General features: G+C 39.0%; 1 protein-coding gene across 11 annotated transcripts; it reads left to right on the forward strand.

Moving 5' to 3' along the window:
* Nucleotides 1–170: 170 nt before the first annotated feature.
* Nucleotides 171–15745, forward strand: TMEM144 (transmembrane protein 144). Of its 11 annotated transcripts, none has more exons than XM_017805995.1 (14): nucleotides 171–270; nucleotides 2575–2660; nucleotides 3619–3679; nucleotides 3768–3964; nucleotides 5119–5241; nucleotides 5640–5739; nucleotides 6512–6592; nucleotides 8548–8629; nucleotides 9342–9415; nucleotides 10302–10420; nucleotides 11727–11846; nucleotides 12316–12413; nucleotides 14321–14374; nucleotides 15423–15745. In XM_017805995.1, the coding sequence occupies exons 4-14, from the start codon at nucleotides 3826–3828 to the stop codon at nucleotides 15504–15506; spliced, it is 1074 nt and encodes a 357-aa protein (XP_017661484.1). In that variant the 5' UTR covers nucleotides 171–270; nucleotides 2575–2660; nucleotides 3619–3679; nucleotides 3768–3825; the 3' UTR covers nucleotides 15507–15745. The 11 variants fall into 11 exon arrangements, with proteins under 11 accessions (XP_017661484.1, XP_017661492.1, XP_017661493.1 ...); XM_017806004.1 differs by having other exon boundaries at nucleotides 220–270; nucleotides 2561–2660; nucleotides 3768–3958; XM_017805999.1 differs by having other exon boundaries at nucleotides 227–270; nucleotides 2561–2660; nucleotides 3755–3964.
* Nucleotides 15746–17653: the final 1908 nt, after the last annotated feature.

Below are 17653 nucleotides of genomic sequence, written 5' to 3' on the forward strand. Positions count from 1 at the left end.
TGCCTTAATTTAAGGTTTCTCTCAGTGTTTGTCCCCCGCTAGACGGGAAGCCGACGCCCCAGGAAGTCTCCCCCGCCATGGCAGCAAGGGAAAGGCGGACGCGTGCCACCCTTAGCTCTCCTCCTCGCACTTCCGGCCGGCGGGCAGGCTGAGGGCGGGGGGCGGATGGAGGCGGATGGAGGCGGACAGGGGCGGGCCGAGGCGCGGGGCGGCGCTGGCACGGGGCAGTGCTGGCGCGGGCGGGAGCCGCTGGGAGCGGTGGCGAGGCATGTACGCGGCCCCGGCTGTAGCGTGGTGGGGGCGGGCGCGGAGGGGTGCGGGCGGCGGGAGTGGAGGGCCGAGGCTGCACGTAGGGCCCGGGCGAGGAATCAGCCGGTGCGGGCTCGTCCACGGCCGCCTTCCGGCCCGCAGCGGAGACCTGTAAAACCGGGCGCGGCGGTGAGCCGGGCGCGGGGCGCTGGGGGACGGAAGGCGTCCGGTTGGAGCCGGGCCTCGAGTGTCCCCGCGGTGTGCGGGGCCGAGCAGCCGCTGCCCCGTCAGTGCAGCCACACGGGCCTGTGTGGAGCGCTCAGCTGAGCAATTTCCGTGTTCCGTGATAGCGCTCGCTGAAAACACTGCCGGAAGAACGTCTTTTAAAAGCGTTCCTTTCGGGGGCGTGAACACACATTTCCTGAGCAACTCTAGTCATAAGTTGCGGTGTCACCTGGGGACGTTGCTCTGAGCCACGTTTAGACTGGTAGCAGTTTCCTAAATTCGGGGTGAAAGTATCCATTCTTAAATGGCAAGTACATGATAGGAGAAACGGGCAAATAAACAGTCAACGTGGAATTACCCATTCCATTAGCAGCCTCTAAAATTACCCATTCCATTAGCGCAAGCAGTTTATTTGGGATCTTAACAGCAGCTCGGATCTCCTTTGGGGTGAAAGCTCCCAAAGACAGGCTTCTTGATTTCACGCCTCTCTGTGGAAACCACAGCAATGTGTTGCTGTTGCATTAAGTGAGCATCATAATTTGTTGTGTATCTCTGTGAAGGAAGCAAATAGTGGCAAATTTCTGAGAAAACAGTGAAAATAGAGAGCACAACATTCCAGTGAGGTGAACCAGTGAAGTTAGTAGGATAAGCGGAATATGTGCCAACAGAAGCCCATTATATTTCTTCTACAGCTTGGGAACCCTGAAGCACCCTTCAGTAAGGGCTATTTAGGGGGAAAAAAAGCCTTCAATAACAGCAACAATTCCAGTTGTCTCTACTTGATTTTCAGATGCAACCACTGTGCTCTAATATGGCAGCTTCAGCAAGTGATCCTGATTTGGTATTTGGTATCTATAATGGAGGCATATAAGGAAGTCCATGTGGCAATAACACAGGATTGAAGAGAAGAGGCTTTTAGGGAATTCTCTGAAGCTCTGTATGTGCAAAAAGTATCGTCAGCTTAATGCTGTGTGCCAGATCATTATTTGCTCTTGACATTGGATCATACAATAGTAGAATTATTTAGCTTGGAAGGAACCTCCAGAGATCATCTGGTTCAACTCCCTGCTTAAAGCAGTGCTGCCGTTGGAGTTAGAGAATGTTGCTCCAGGCCTTCTCTAGTTGAGCTTTCTCTTGAAGGATTTAAAATGGAGTTGAAAGCTGAGTCTGAAATTTAGCCGAAGTTGGAACGAAGTGTCACAAACTTTGGAAAGTAACAGAGTTTTAAGCAGTCTGAATGAAGGACACTTTTCCTTAGTTGAGTTGTCTTTCTGATTTTGGTATTATGATTCCGGTTCTCCAACTGTGCAACAGTCTTCAATGTGTACAATACAGAGATTTTTGGAAGATACGAAGCAAGCGGAAGAGTGTATTGCCCTGCAGCACACAGATTTTCTCTTAGTAGATACAAAACTGTTATATTTTTAAAGTAACAATTTTCTGTACAAAACCAAAAAGACAGATAAGCTACTTCAAATTTGAAAGGTTCATAGTATCTTACCTGCATAATGACTCATTTATTTAAAGGCAAAAGGTGCGATTCTTGCATTCACAGAGGTGCAGTGTAATCAGCTTTATTTCTGTGTCCTTAACAGCATGGTGTTCTTCATGTGCAAAACCCAGCTCTTGTGTCTTAGTTGTGCACTAAATGAATAAATGTATTCACTTAGTGAGTTGAGGTTAATGGAATGAAGGTAGCTGATGCCAGCCTTTATCTATATTGATCTTTTCTTGTCATGTCACAGTGTATCCTGTGAAGTCGAGTTTTTGAAGAAATCTCAGAATTATTATTTGCACTGATCGGTGTCTACAGGTCCTGGGTAAAACACACTTTGTAGAAGAGTCTTAAATACAGTGAAAAGTTCCTGGAGAAGCTTATCTGCTAAGCAGGAAAGAAAGATGAGGAGGGAGAAAAAAGTTAATATAAATTGAAACAGCCGTGCCATTGTACTTTCATGATGTGTCTTTTAAGTGTTATCTGTGTTTTTCTTAAGTTAGAGCTATACTGATATCTTTTGAGGGGAAAAAATACAGAAATTAAATGGTTATATAGTTGTGGAATTGAGTTTTTCATCTGTTAATACAGATAATTAATTTCAGCAAGCACTGATGACCCTGTTGAAGATGCAGATAAAAGCATAACCTCAGGAGCTACAGTTCTTGGTGTCCTAAGGACTGTGGAGAAGGTAAGACTGGAGGGTGAAATAATATGAAAGAATGTTCAGCAGCTCAGCTCTTATTTTGTGCAGAGAGTGTAGTCACAACATCTCTTACAAGACTTGGCAAAATTTCTACCATCCTAATTCAGCTTTATTTCTCCAGGCAGTAGCTAGTCCACCTACACTGGGGAATGGCAAACTGTATTGGGATGTCATTTGATTCAATACAAATAGCATTACTTTGACAAGAGGATTGGATGAATATCGCTATAGCAACATATTAAGTATCCTGTTACCATTTCAAGTTAAATTTCCAAACACTTTTCCTACCTGTAGTGTTTCAAGTGTGGTGGTAAGATTATGTTTGCAAAGTTCACATAATTATGATTGTCCTCAGAGAAAATCATTCTGCCAAAGTTATAATCCATATCAAAAGTATATATGTGGCACATCTCTTGAGTGTAACCTCAAGATGAATCTCCCACTTAAAAAAAAAAAAAGAGAGGTATTATGGGATTAGAAATATCTTTCCTTTTCTTATTATAGTTATGTGGAATGAATGAAGAAACCTTGTTCCCCAGAGAAAAAATGGTTTCATGGTTTTTATCAGCTAGAGCAATCCCTTTGGTTGCCTTATGATCTTGTATTGATCCCACTGTGACATATATAGAATCTCTTTAGCTGTTCACAACTTCTAGATAGTGGGTCTGCAGATTGCTATAGCTTCTTCTGCCAATTAAGATTTTGTCTAACCCCAACTTTTTTATACATCCCGGTATGGCCTGCCCTTTGGCTACAGGAATAAGGAATAGTCTGATAGAACATCTCACTAAAGCATCAGGCTTCCCATGGATTGAAGTCCTCATAACCTTTGAGTGCACCTCTACATTTGATTTTTATGTGTTCAGACATGTTTTTCTGTGAAGCTGGTTATGAAACAGTAGTGCATCTGTTCTTAAATCACTTTATTCATATTTTATGGCAGCTTCGCATCTCATGAGATTCTACAGTATACTTTGCAGTTCATTCCAGCTTTTGAGAGATTGGTAAGTAAGGTCCTTTAAGTTTCAGATTTCTGAACTACACTGGTATTATTTAATACTCCACATATTTAATTCCAGTCTTTTATTTCAGAATCTGTCAGGACCTGCAACAAAAAAACTCCACAAAAAGAGGCACCTACAGAACAAAGATGAATATCGGAAAAGCATACAGTGCTGATAATACCAGCAATGGAACAGATCTAGCTATTGGCTTTACTTCTTCTGCAGTAGCTGTCCTTCTGTTTGGGACAAATTTTGTGCCTGTTAAGAAGTTTGATACTGGTGATGGTAAACTTTCTTATTTTGTCTGGTTTTCTGTTTTTGCTAATAGGAATAATATTTTACCAGCAAATACAAGAGTTTCTGTGCTAGAGTTGTAAATATCATCACAGTTTTAATCCAGTAGAGTATGTTTAATTTTCTTTGCTGTTGTTAGGGTAAAAAGCAGTAGTACTGCTTCAGGATGTGACAGATCTTTAGAAGAGCTTTCTTAACTGTTGTTGTGCACTTTAACAGTGATGTTGTACATTTCATGAGCATTTCACAATGGAAAGTGAAATGTCCTTTCTTCTATCCTTGTGGGGATTCTCAGATACCTACAATGTTATTTATGAGTTTAAAGTTGTTGGACTTCAGAGAAGTTGCCTTTCATTTGTGGACCTAACATAAAAACAATAGAAAAATTGAAATTTTAATACGTTTATTTGGTGAGTTGGTAAGAGGAAATGAACCTTCCTATTTCATGCTTGGAATTTCATCACTCTAGTAGGTTTATGTTATATTTCCGTGTTTATATTAAATGTAATGAATTACAAGATCCCTACATGAATAGCTGTTATTGCAATCATGGTATCTGCATTGCAGGTTGGATATAACCTCTCCTCTTCATGACAAATATGGCCCTAACAAGACAAGGCGAGGCTTTAAAGTGAAAGTCTGAGCATAGCTGACATAAAGTTAACCAGTCTGCCTCATTGACCCTTCTAGAATCTACAGAGGTAGAAGGAATGTGTCACTGACCATCATCAGTGTCCTGGATTAGTGGAAAAGCTTGAGCTTTGAAGGAGTGTTTCCCTGTGCAGTCATCTATGTTAGCAGCTCCTAGGGTTGTGGGAAAAGTTTGCAGCAACTGAATACCCTCTTTGTCAGAATTCTGTCAAAATTTTCATATGTTTGAGAATCAGGGCTTGTGTAAATTTTGTGCGGCAAAGTATCTTTTGCAGCTGTGTATAAGGAATGCATGATAAGGAAAAGTTAACAGAATTATAACCCACCTTAAAAAATTATCTTTTGAATATATTGTAACATGGTCCCTGAAATTCACAAAGGAGGTGGACACCTTGCTGAATTTTTTCTGAGCTACTGTAAACTTATTATGTTAAGAGATTCACACATCCAGTATTCTACAAGTTTTCTATTGTGTGCACATGATTTTTCCACAGGCATGTTCTTCCAATGGATTCTCTGTGCCTCCATATGGATGGTTTCTTTGGTGGTCAATTTGATTCAGAATTGCCCCCGGTTTTGGCCTCTGGCTATGGTTGGAGGTTTTGTGTGGGCCACAGGTGAGGATAAAGAGATTTCATATCTTGAAACACAAAGTAATCCTCTTGCTTCATAAAAAGGTGATAAAAACTTTTCCACATGTAAGGTAGTAGTTATTTAGTAGTTATTTGTTTTTTTAAAGTCTTGGGATTAATGGAGCTGTACCATTTACAGTACAGTAAATATTATTTTATTATGCTTATTTTATAAGAGGCAAATTCACACTAGAAGTAACTTTTCAAATCATATGGAGGCAAAGTCCATGTTCAATGTATTTATTTTGTAAAACACTGTTTCTTACCACCTTGTGGTTTCCTAAATTTCTTTGTCTTCTGAACAGGCACAAAATCTAAAGCAAATGTATACAAGACCACATTCTATTTTTTAACTGATTTCAGTTTTGGTTTTTGTATTTCAGGCAATATTACAGTTGTTCCTATTGTTAAAACTATTGGCTTAGCTCTTGGCCTTTTGATATGGGCTTCTTTTAATTTGCTGACAGGTTGGGCAAGTTCAAGGTAAGTATGCTTAAGTCTTAAGTCATACATAATTAATGTTGCCAATTCTTCGTTAGTAACTGCAGCGAAAGCTGTCACCTGTGGAAACATAGAATCATTTAGCCTGGAAAAGACCTTTAAGATCAAGTCTAGCCATTAACCTAACACTACCAAGTCTACCTCTAAAGAGAGTTTATCACATATATTAAGACTTATCCCTTTAGTGGAAAGTACTCAGGTTAATTATTTTACCTTTTTATATTTCTTTTTTCTCAATAGCAAGAAGAGTGCCTAATGATGGTCATTATCTTGAGTCAATAAATAATGTATTTGTTAGTGTAAACCTAGCACACTGTATTTTTTCTTTTGCAACATGGTCTGATAAAATAAGTTAACTTCAATTTTAAGGGAATTTTAACAGATTTAAAAAATCAATATACAATAAATTAGTGTAAAGATTATTTTTGTAAAGTAGACATAGCTTTTTGCAAGCCAGCTGAAGCACTGATATAATGCAGCAAATATATACTTAAACAGAATTCTAAGATAAGATAAAAAGTCACAGAATATTCTGAGTTGGAAGGGACCCACAAGGATTATTGAGTCCAACTCTTAGGTTAATGGCCTTTGTAAAGATCAAACCTACAACTTTGGCATCATTAGCACCATGCTCTAACCAGCTGAGTTAATCTGAGAGGTTTATTTACATGAGTCAAGATTTCAAAGACTAGATTATAACTTAACTATTCATATAAAGTCAGTGCAACTAAGTGAAACTGGTTGAATGTTCCAGGTTTGGTTGGTTTGGAATTGACCCAGAAGAGGTATCAAGACCGATCTTAAATTATATTGGAGCTGGACTTTCACTGTTAAGGTAGCAATTTATTCTTATAATGAATATCTGTAATGTAAAATATATATTTAATAATCAACCACAAGGACAATTTAACTAGCAAGTGAATGTATTGAAGTATTTTTTGCAAATCAGTTTAGTGCCAAAATCATGACATATCCATACCTAGCTGGTCAGTGTTGTATTTCAGAGTAGGAACATACATGATACGCAGTACAGTGGTGGCATGGTTATCCATAGACACAGAAATATATTTTTATCCTGGTATGCACATTCAAGGCAAAGCAGGGATTTCCTGATTGCCTCCCTAGCTAGGTTGTTGAAATGTTTCACTTCTGCAAATCCTGTGAGAGAGGACAAATCTGACTAGAAGAATCTAGTTGAGAAAACCTCAGATTTATGATCTGATTTCACTCAGTCAAGGGTAAAAACCACAGAAATGCCACAGAACCCTTTTCCTGATACTTTGGGGTCCATGAAAACCAAGAGGCTTTGCATGTTTTCCTGTCCATAATAACCCCCTGTCTTGTAATTCTTAAGCCACACTTTAAATTTCCAAACAATGTCCTCCTTTGGGATCTTGAGAAGGGCTTGATTCTTTTTTTTTTTGGTTGGTTATTATTTGCATGAGTGCATACAGTTTGGTCCAAACATGGAGGAAAGAGGATCCTTCTTAAGTAGCAGTGATCTTGCTTTCCAGCTGGGTTGCCCGGAAGGCAGCCCTAAATCCTAAGGGCTCTCCACGAGTGTAGTAAGCAGCAGGTGAACATAATGCCTTTCAGAAACGAAGGTTATTAAGAACATGGAGATAAGGAACCATTTTTGATTGCTAGGAGAGAGCTGCTGCCTTAGATTCATGATTTTTGTTTCCACTTTCCCTCTTTCCTAAGAGTCTGCAGCTTTGTACCCATTACTGTTACATGGGGCACATGAGTTTGGGAGGTACTGAGAAAATAGTAGTCGTACTGCTATTCATTCCTGATGAATTCATGCAGCTCACCACCTGCTTCCTGCCTGTTTCTGATATATCACGGGGGAAAGATCAACAGGGAAAAAGATTGTGACCAGACATGTTTTCCTGGCAAACTGCACAAAGCCTGTGTCAGTTGCTCTGCCAAGTTCATTTTAGCCTTCTGAGTGGAACCTGTATATGTTTGTCAAGTCCTTCTGGAGGAAGCTGACATTCTTTTATACTTATTCAGTAAGGCATGAACAGTTCTTCAAATGTAGACATTCTGTTTGGAGTTTGGAGAAAAAATTCCTAAATCATTAAAATGTTTTTCATAAAAATAAAAAACAGATCCTGCCAGTTCTGATTGCATGTATTTACCTCATTTCCTAGAGCCGGGGGTACAAATAGTAATGTTTCATTTTATTCACTTAGTGCACTGGAGCCCCACTGAGCAATACCTCTTCTCCTTCCACATATGGATGAGGCCTGGTAGCAGCAGTATTCAATCCCTCACATATAATAGAAGACTAAAAACTAACATTTTTCCTTAAGCGTAGAGCCAGTTCTGTGCAGGTTTAAGCTGTTCCATATAGAATAACAAGTGTTCCATTGCATGTGTGGTTTGGTACAAAAGGGCGCTCTTAACTAAGGCATCTGTTGTTAATGTGGCTGTAACTACACACTGTAAAAAGGAGACATTTCAATCCCATTGTATAAGAAGAGAGATCTATAAAGTGATACAAAACCTGATTTATTTACTTACTTAGGTTGTTTGTTAGTTAAGTTAAATTAATAAATTATAATTATTATATTTTATATATGTGTTATATATGTTTATTATATATGTGTATATATAATCATAAGTTATGACTGTTTAAAGCAATTGCATTTTTTAAATATGTTGAAGCGACTCTAGGGTAATCATGAAAGCAGTGCCTCCAATTATAACTTTTGTCTCTGAACACTAAATGTTACGTCCTTATGAGCTGACATGATATTTATTGATGTATTTTTCTCTTCTGAGTGCTGTCATATTTCTTTTTATAAAAACTGAAGTCCAGAGTTCTTCAACTTCATTAGAAAGCACACCTTTACTGAGAGAAAGTGTAAGTCCTCTACAGTTGTTATTTTACAGCAGTGAAAGTACAGATCCGTTTTAAAACAAACACTGTGTTCTTTACTCAGGTATGCTAGGATTTATGGTAGACTACATGAAACAACATAAATATGTATTGATTGTATCATTGATTGTATCTTAATTTGTGGATCTTGTATATCCAGTTAAATATTAGCAACAGAAAAGTTTCTTCCCAAGTGTTCTTTCTTGATTGTCAGCTTTAAATAGCTTAGAAAGTCCTTTTTCATTATGATGGAGATATAAAAGACACAGTGAATTGCTTTCCTACGTGAGAAGAGGAAGCAATTTCAATTAAATGTTAACCATAAAGCTATGAGGGTGCTTAGAGGAAGGGTCAGATTTTTACCACATTACACAGCCAGAAGACTGTCAAGAGTTGCTGACTGTCATCTCATCATCAGCTATGGCACGGGTTGGCAGCTACCAGATTGGCTGTCGCTCCTTTGGGAGCCCAAAGTGTTCAACAACAACTAGAGAACAATAGGCTCCTACTACTGTTGTATCTTACTCTTAGAGGTCAGTGCTCAGTTGCCACCTGAACCCCGAGAGTTCTCTAACTATACTCAATGCACACTAGAGGTTCCAGTCTACCAGACTAAATCATAGAAGACAGTCTGATTACAGATTTTAAGAAATCAAACTAAACTAAACTTGCATGAAGAACTCTTGTTTTTTTGCAGTCTATTAATGTTTCTGAAGACACCTCTGATGACTCGTGGGTGAACAGACTGTCGCCAGCAAAAAAGAGACTCATGTAGGTTATTAACAGTTCTTTTACTGGTACAGACCAAATAGCCAGAGAAAGTAGTTGAACACAGCATAAGAGCAGAATTTGTGTCCTGTGGTTTTCCTAGTGAAGTCACGCAATAATAAATAAGAGGGGTTTGTATACTAGTATAGTGTGCAAATCTATATATGAATAATTGCACAAATATTTAATTTATTTCTTTGACACCGTTGAGTGTGCTTAACCTTACCAGTTAAGTATTAGATACTACTACGAAAAAACTGGCAAAATAAATAGCAATATCAACTAATTACAGAGCTGGTTTTTGTCACCTGGTTGATTAGCACTCCAGCATAGAAGAAGCCTGTGCTAATGACGTGCTTCCAGGTGTGGTTTCTGGTTAAATACATCTGGAGAAGGCATGGCAGTATGGTATGGAGACAGTAGAAGTGCTCCAAAGTGGAAGCAAGCAAGGGGAGACTGCCAAGAGCTCAACGATCTAGAGATGAAGAAGGGGACTAAAGAGCAATGAGTCTGGGAATAGTGATAAAAGAATGTATAGACTGCAACAGTGAAGCTGAGGGTGTGAGCATTTTTAATTATATATTTGTTTGGTTTTCCCTAGCTTTGCTTTTAGGAAATTGTAGTTAGTTAATTTCCCATGTCATTAATCTAGACTGCTCGCTCTTGGGGCAGGAATTTTCCGTGTTACTTGGCCACAAAGTATAAGGAAACTCAATGAACCATTTCTACACTGCACTGAAAATAAAAATGTGCCAAAATGTATTATCTTTATACCTAGCAATTTTCACATGATACACAGTGTTTAAGTGCAATACTGGGTGCTTAAGTGTGTTGTCTACTTCATTAATTTATGCTAGGCTATGTTCTCCAATATTTGCTCTTTTTAAAGAGGCTGTAGCCTGGCTGTAGTAGCTGGAATACTGTACGGTTCCAGTTTTGTACCAGTACTTTACATCAAGGACCATGGAAGAAGAAATGAAACTATATACACAGGAGCAAGTCAGTTTGGTAAAGGCTAATAGATCATTTCTACTTTATTTAATCATTGTGTTTTCCTGCTTTTTTAAAGGCATAGGGTGGAATTCTTCATATGCCTGAAAATATACCATGATAATTTATTGGTTCTGCATTACATTATATGTTGTCATAATCATAGTCCTAGCACTCCCTTTTTCTCAGAGGTGAACTAATCCATCAAAACCAGTGAGAACCATCCCAAAGGCTACCATACTTAACTCATAGCTATGTTCCAGAAGGCATTAAATAGTAGCACTCTCAAAATACGAAGTTCGTATGCGTGGAGGATGAGGTGAAGAAGGGCACAAGCTTGCCAATTGCCAAATTAGTACACCAATCAAGGAAGAGAAGGTTGATAATAAGCTATGAGTGGAGCAGAATATAACAACATAAGTAATTAAAACCGTGTAGCTTTTTTAATTGAAACCATTTAATGTAAGCCCAATTGCCAATTTCAAACAACATTTCCCCGAAAACATTTTCCTTAAGGTTTAGATTATACTCTGTCAGGTAATACCAGCAGCAGCTTACGAGCAAAGTATTACTGAGAGTGCATAATGTTGCCATTGTCACATACAATTTCTCTTGAATACTGCAGTTTGTATATTCCCCACCTAGGCAAAACAGATGTTGTCATTAATATAGCTGCCTTTCCTGTTGAGAATTTACAGCTCCAAGGAGACAGGGATCGCCTTGTTACATGCTTCTGCTTTGCCATGTTGGAAATACACTTTTTAGTATATACGAAGTCCATACAAATTTATTATTGTTAGTGATTATAGTAATCAAAATTTTATACATCCTTTAAGATTAAAAAGGGGCAAAACTGAGCCATGTTTAGCTTACATAGTATGTGTAGTTTTCTTGCCCTTAAAATACAGAAAAGAAACAAGGCTATATACAGGAACACATTGTAGATGATCGGGAAAGGATGTAATTATGTAAAATCCCCAGCCAAGTTTTGTAGCTTTACTTGAGGATTTTTCCAAGGTTTTATTAAATGAATGCAGTAATATATAGTTGAGTTCCAAAAATAACAACTCACAGAAATGCATAAAAACCTGTAATAAATGCTGGAGTCAACACGGCAGTTAGTTCATGTTTAATATGTGTCATTGACCATATCCATCCATAGTCAGACTGGCAGCTGAGTTCATCACATTCAGATTTGAATTTGAGTTATTAAGAGTAGCACCTTATGCATTTTTGTCTATATGAATGCTATCAGTGAAATTAATTTTGTTAAAATTAATAACTGATGTTTTATACTAACATAATTTTGTAATTTCTCTTTCAGATTTAGATTATGTTTTTGCACACTTCAGTGGAATATTTCTTACTAGTACCATCTACTTTTTGATCTACTGTGCAGTCAGGAAAAATAAACCTAATGTTTATCCCCAAGCCATATTGCCAGGTATGACTGTTTTTTAAATTAGCAAAGCATTTCAGTTACTACTTCTGACCATTTTGCAGTAATTAGTCCAAGCTATGTGTTGGAATTGTAGTTTGCCTTTCAAGTGACTCCATTTGACTTTTTGTCTCTTTTGAAAGAGCATTCCTATTAGGTTAATTAATTAACAATGATAAATTTTATTCTAATCTAATGATAGAACAAAATGACATTGCAGATTTTCAAAAATGGACTGCCAAAATGGAGAGCACATTGCCCCAAAAATTGTGAACTTTAATTAATTTGCTGCTTCAGAGTAGCTGATTTTTATTCTTTGAGCTTTGGTTTAGATTACCAGAACCAGCTTGTTAAAGGAGTTAGCGTACTAAAATACATACCTACAATATCAGTATTATGCTATAAGTATAAATTTTCCACAAATTGCAGTCTATACCTTGCTATGCATGTTTTTGATTAGGATTTGTTTTTCTAGGGTTTCTTTCTGGTGTGCTTTGGGCGATAGCCAATTGCTGCTGGTTCATAGCCAATCACTATCTCAGTGCTGTCGTCAGCTTTCCAATAATTACTGCAGTAAGTATATAAAAAATAAAATATGTAACTAGAATGAAAAGTGAATTTTTTTTTACCCTTCTCTCTGTGAAATTAAGTTGAAATTATGATGGATCTAGAACATTTTTAATCAAGAGTATATATTGCCTTTCTGCTTGTCTGTGCTAGTCTTTAGATTTTTAGGAACATAAATGACTATGACAAGCACTATCCTGGTCAATGCCAAGCATAAGAAAAACCAGAAGAATTAAGAGTGTGAATCTTTAGGTTACATAAAAGCCAAATCTCTGGAACCAGAATTATATCAACATTAACTATTTAACCAAAGTGATTAAAGCAAGAAATATTTTATGTTTTCATCCCAGGGAGTACATTTTGGTCTGGATGTTTTAATTTGTGAGTTTTATCCCCTAGCAGTCATTTTACTTAATTAAGTCAGGTATTTTTTCTTTTTGCCATTCTTGAACAAACAGAACAGATTATGTACTGCTGAAAATAATGTTCTTATGCAAATGAGAGGAAAATAGGTTGGCCTGTTCTGCCTGTTTTATTCTTATTTATGACACTGTACCTTTAAAGCATAAATTTTATCACCAGGTAAAAGTAAACTTTGCCTTCACTCTCTTGCCAGTGTGCTAGTTGGTGATGCAAAGGTGGCAAATGAGAGTTAATAAATATCAAAACCAAAGTTTTGCTCAACAACAGTATTTTGGAATCAAACTAATGAAACATCTTTAATAGGGATTAAACTTTGCCTCAAGATGCAGTAAATCCGAATAAACTTTGCAGTATGCAATGGAAAAAAAAGACTTGGGATCGTTCTAATTAGAAACTGAAGGATTAATGGAAAGCAGCTTTAGTAACTCAGTTATCAGTATGCCTAAAGGGCAAAGATATAAAATCACAAAATGCAAAACATAAGGACAGCAGTGATGAGAAACTGCCTATCTGGACCACAGGTTCAGAACTGCTGCTTTACTTCACCCTGGAGAGAATTTCAAGAGCTATTCATCACAGCCGTTTAACAATTTGTTTCATTTTTAAAAATGCATTCCTCTCGCAGTGTACATTACCTAGGAAGTGAAATAACACGTCAAATTTCACTAGAAAACAGCACCCACCCATACATTCAGCATGAGACACCATTTCCTGCTGGTCTATATCTGTGTCCCATCAGCTGCGCTGAGGATGGAGAGAAGGTCCTTGTCCAAACATCTGTTAAGTGTTCCTCAGAGCAGCTCTAATGGGAAGCATTAACAGAGCCAGGTTTTGCTTCATATTCAGATATTTTCTCAACAGACGTGAAAATTCAGATCCTTGCTCCCTCAGGGGAAAAAGTGTGTGGAAAATAGTGTGAAAAAAGAGCGCCTGCAAGTTGCCATTGTGTATCGTTTGCTGTTAGCCAGGAAATCTGTACAGCATCATCACCAATAATCAGTAGTTTTCCTGACCTGTCTCTCTGGCTGGCTTTGTAAGTGATAAAATCAAACCTTGTCCAAACAGTTAGTCATGCTAATAAAGGAAATGTTAGGAATATCCATGGTAGTTGCCAATAAACCTGAAAAGTCTTCTGAAACAAGATAACATAGTGAACTCAAGTTTGGACTAAAGTGAGGCATGTTATTTAGCCTGCTGAAAGAACATGGAACAGCCAGGGCAGACTCCACAGTGTGGAAGAAATTGTGCCTACTCCAAAAAAAAAAAAAAGCAGTCTCTTGCCTCTTTAGTCCTTTCTAAAGATTTTACTGCGTCTTACTTAGTAAAGATTTCAGTGATGTTTATGCTTTAGTCATGAGTGCTTTACTTAGATGAAATGGAAAGGCCTAAATGTGTTATCCAGACAAAATTCAACCACCCTGAGAGCAGTAATGAGAAGGCAGTAAATTTCAATGAAGTGCTGTAATGTACAAATGAATCCTATTTTTTAGGGGCCTGGCCTGGTTGCTGCAATGTGGGGAGTCCTTGTATTTAAGGAAATCAAGGTAATGTTATTGAGTCTCTTACCCAATCTCTCTTGCTTGTCTCTAGCTCTGGAAATAGTATGACTTGGTATACAGCTGTATCTCAGATTTCTCCGCCTTACAAGTATTGCGCTATGAAGCTGAAAGTCCTATCATGCACTGCTTAAGTTTTCCAAGAAACATGAAAAACTGTGAACAGTTTTTATGGGAATGAAGATTTTAATTCCATAACTGTATGAGCAGCAGTGGATGTATGTGAGGACTGTAGTGTAACCAGGAGGCAGGATGCCAGGCACAGCCTGAGGACAGTTTTCACTTGAGTCAGTTCTTTCAGTGGAGATGGGCGAATGAGCAGTTGTCCTAATAATCACGTAGACAGGTAGAGTAGACTTTTAGAGTCAGGCTCAACAAAAGACTAAAAAATACAACAGAGGTTAGTTGGTCTTAATAATTACAGTAAAGATCCTAAACTAATATGGCAGTGATTGCCTAGAACAAGCTGATTTACTCTGCTAAATATTAACATACAGGACAGAAGTTATTTTGCTAGTGGAATTTCAAGCACTGAATGCTAGCAGTGTAATATCAGGTTCTCTTAGCTAATCTATCCAGGATCCATGGGTACCTAACTTGCTGTTAGAGATCATCATTCCCAATGTTTTCGGTGACTGTGTAAAATGAGTTAGGCCTCATTGGATCTACAGCTAGAAGTTCTGTGCCTTCCACTGCAGATTAGTGTTGCACCACATGAGAAGATCATCATGCTCATTATCTAAATCTTTGTAACTCTCTAAATCTTCCATTCTTTTCACACATTTTTGAATAGTCTCTGCATAAGTGCTTACTGTAAATAAGGCCTTTTAAAAATACCTCCAAAAATTGCTGAAATAATTTTGTGAATATTTTACTAAGTGTATAGGATCGTAGATTGCTTGTAATAAACTTCTCAGCAGCAAATGTTTTGTCATAAAATGAGCATAAAAGTTCTTTATTTTACTTTTTTTTCTTTTAAGGGGTATCAATTATGACAAGATGATATTTTTCTTTTTTTCTCCCTTTTCCTGTACAGGGACTGAAAAACTTTGTGTTACTGTCAATATCGTTTTGCATCATTTTGGCTGGATCACTTTCCACAGCTTTTTCTAAAGTTTGAAAAGACCTTCTGGACCAGTAGATGGTGCTAATGTTTAACACAGATAGAAAGACAATGTTGGTAGATTGCAATACATAATAATTTTCAACACATATGTCCAACATTTACCCTAACTTGCTTCAGGCGAGTGAAGATTAAAACCATTTGGTATGAAAGAAAATGTGGAAATGTTTGTTTCTTCATTTCTTGGACTGATAAAAATATCAGAAGATTTTATTAAATAAAGCTAAATGATTTTATAATTACAAATTATTGTTTTTTCTGGTACTAAACTTCATGTCATTATAAATTGCAGTTTAATGTTGGGTTGGTGGATAAAGGGAGTTTAATTCATAGTCTGTAATACTGTATGTATTTGCAAGCTGACTCATTTTGACATTTTGTCCTACTAACTGAAATATAAAATATGTCTTGAAATATTCTTTATGGAACTCATACACATGAAGCTAACAAAGCTTTTATTTAGAAGCATTATTCTTTAAAGTCATCAGTTTATGTAAAAATGTTGTCTTCCAGTCAGTTTAGAATTGTGGAGGAGATAGAAGGAGCTGGAAAGTAAATTACTTTTGTTTCACAACATTTTCCATAACCACCACTATCATGGAAAACAGTTTATTTTCTTACTTGTGGCAGCTAACCTTTATGTATGCAAAGCATGTTGTCTGAACCTCTCCTTACAGAATCACAGGATCAGACAGGTTGGAAACCACCTCTGAGTTCATTGAGTCCAACCTACGACCGAACCCCCTTGTCAACTAGACCATGGCACTAAGTGCTACATCCGATCTGTTCTTAAACACCTACAGAGACGGTAACTCCGCCACCTCCCTGGGCAGCCCATTCCAATGCCAAATCACTCTTTCTGTGAAGAACTTCTTCCTAATATCCAACCTAAACCTCCCCAATGCAGCTTAAGACTGTGCCCTCTTGTCCTACTGCTGGTTGCCTGAGAGAAGAGACCAATGCCCACCTGGCTACAACCTCCTTTCAGGGAGTTGTAGAGAGTGATGAGGTCCCCCCAAGCCTCTTCCTCTCCAGGCTAAAAAACACCCCCAGCTCCCTAAGCTGCTTCTCATAGGACTTGTGCTACAGTCCCTTCACCAGCCTTGACCTTCTTTGGATGCTCTCCAGCACCTCAACATCCTTCCTAAATTGAGAGGCCCAGAACTGGACACAGTACCCGAGGTGCAGCCTCACCAGTGCCAAGTTCAGGGGAAGAATCACTTCCCTGGTCCTGCTAGCTGCGCTATTCCTAATAAAGTCAAGATGCCACTGGCCTTCTTGGCCACCTGGGCACACTGCTGGCTCATGTTCAGCTGCTGTCAGTCAGTACCCCCAGGTCCCTTTCTGCTTGGCTGCTCTCCAGCCACTCTGCCCCCAGCCTGTAGCACTGCATGGGGTTGGTGTGGCCAAAGTGCAGGACCAAGCACTTGGCCTTGTTGAACCTCATCCCGTTGGAATCAGACCATCTCTCCAGCTTGTCCAGGTCCTTCTGAAGAGCCCTCCTGCCTTCCAGCAGATCAACACGCCCCCCCCCAACTTGGTGTCATCTACAAATTTGCTAATGATACACTCGATCCCCTCATCCAGATCATCAATAAAGATATTAAACAGGACTGGGCCCAACACTGATCCCTGGGGGACACCACTAGTGACCAGCCACCAACTGGATGCAGCACCATTCACCACCACTCTCTGGGCCCAGCCCTCCAGCCAGTTCCTGACCCAGCAGAGAGTGCCCCTGTCCAAGCCGTGGGCTGCCAGCTTTTCCAGGAGTATGTTATGGGAGATGGTGTCAAAGGCTTTGCTGAAGCCCAGATAGACACATCCACAGCCTTCCCCTCGTCCACCCCAAGTGGGTCACCTGGTCATAAAAGGAGATCAGGTTGGTCAGGCGGGACCTGCCCTTCCTAAACCCGTGCTGGCTGGGTCTGATCCCCCATCTGTCCTGTAGGTGTGCTGTGTTACCGCACCCAAGATGATCTGTTCCATAACCTTGCCAGGCACCGAGGTCAGGCTGACAGGCCTGTAGTTTTCTGGATCCTCCTTCCAGCCCTTTTTTTGGGTGAGCATCACATTGGCCAACTTCAGTCATCTTGGACCTCCTAGTGAACCAGGACTGACAATAAATGGTGGAGAGCGGCTTG

The sequence above is a fragment of the Lepidothrix coronata genome, unplaced genomic scaffold (assembly GCF_001604755.1).
Source record: "Lepidothrix coronata isolate B3197 unplaced genomic scaffold, Lepidothrix_coronata-1.0 Scaffold13, whole genome shotgun sequence".
Lineage (NCBI taxonomy): Eukaryota > Metazoa > Chordata > Aves > Passeriformes > Pipridae > Lepidothrix > Lepidothrix coronata.

What these genes read in the sequence shown, in the direction of transcription:
- TMEM144 (XM_017805995.1), top strand. Translation starts at nt 3,826, where the DNA reads ATGAATATCGGAAAAGCATACAGTGCTGATAATACCAGCAATGGAACA. An exon ending in GAAGTTTGATACTGGTGATG is followed by an intron (nt 3,965 to 5,118) that starts GTAAACTTTCTT and finishes ATTTTTCCACAG; the next exon opens with GCATGTTCTTCCAATGGATT. An exon ending in TTGTATTTAAGGAAATCAAG is followed by an intron (nt 14,375 to 15,422) that starts GTAATGTTATTG and finishes TTTCCTGTACAG; the next exon opens with GGACTGAAAAACTTTGTGTT.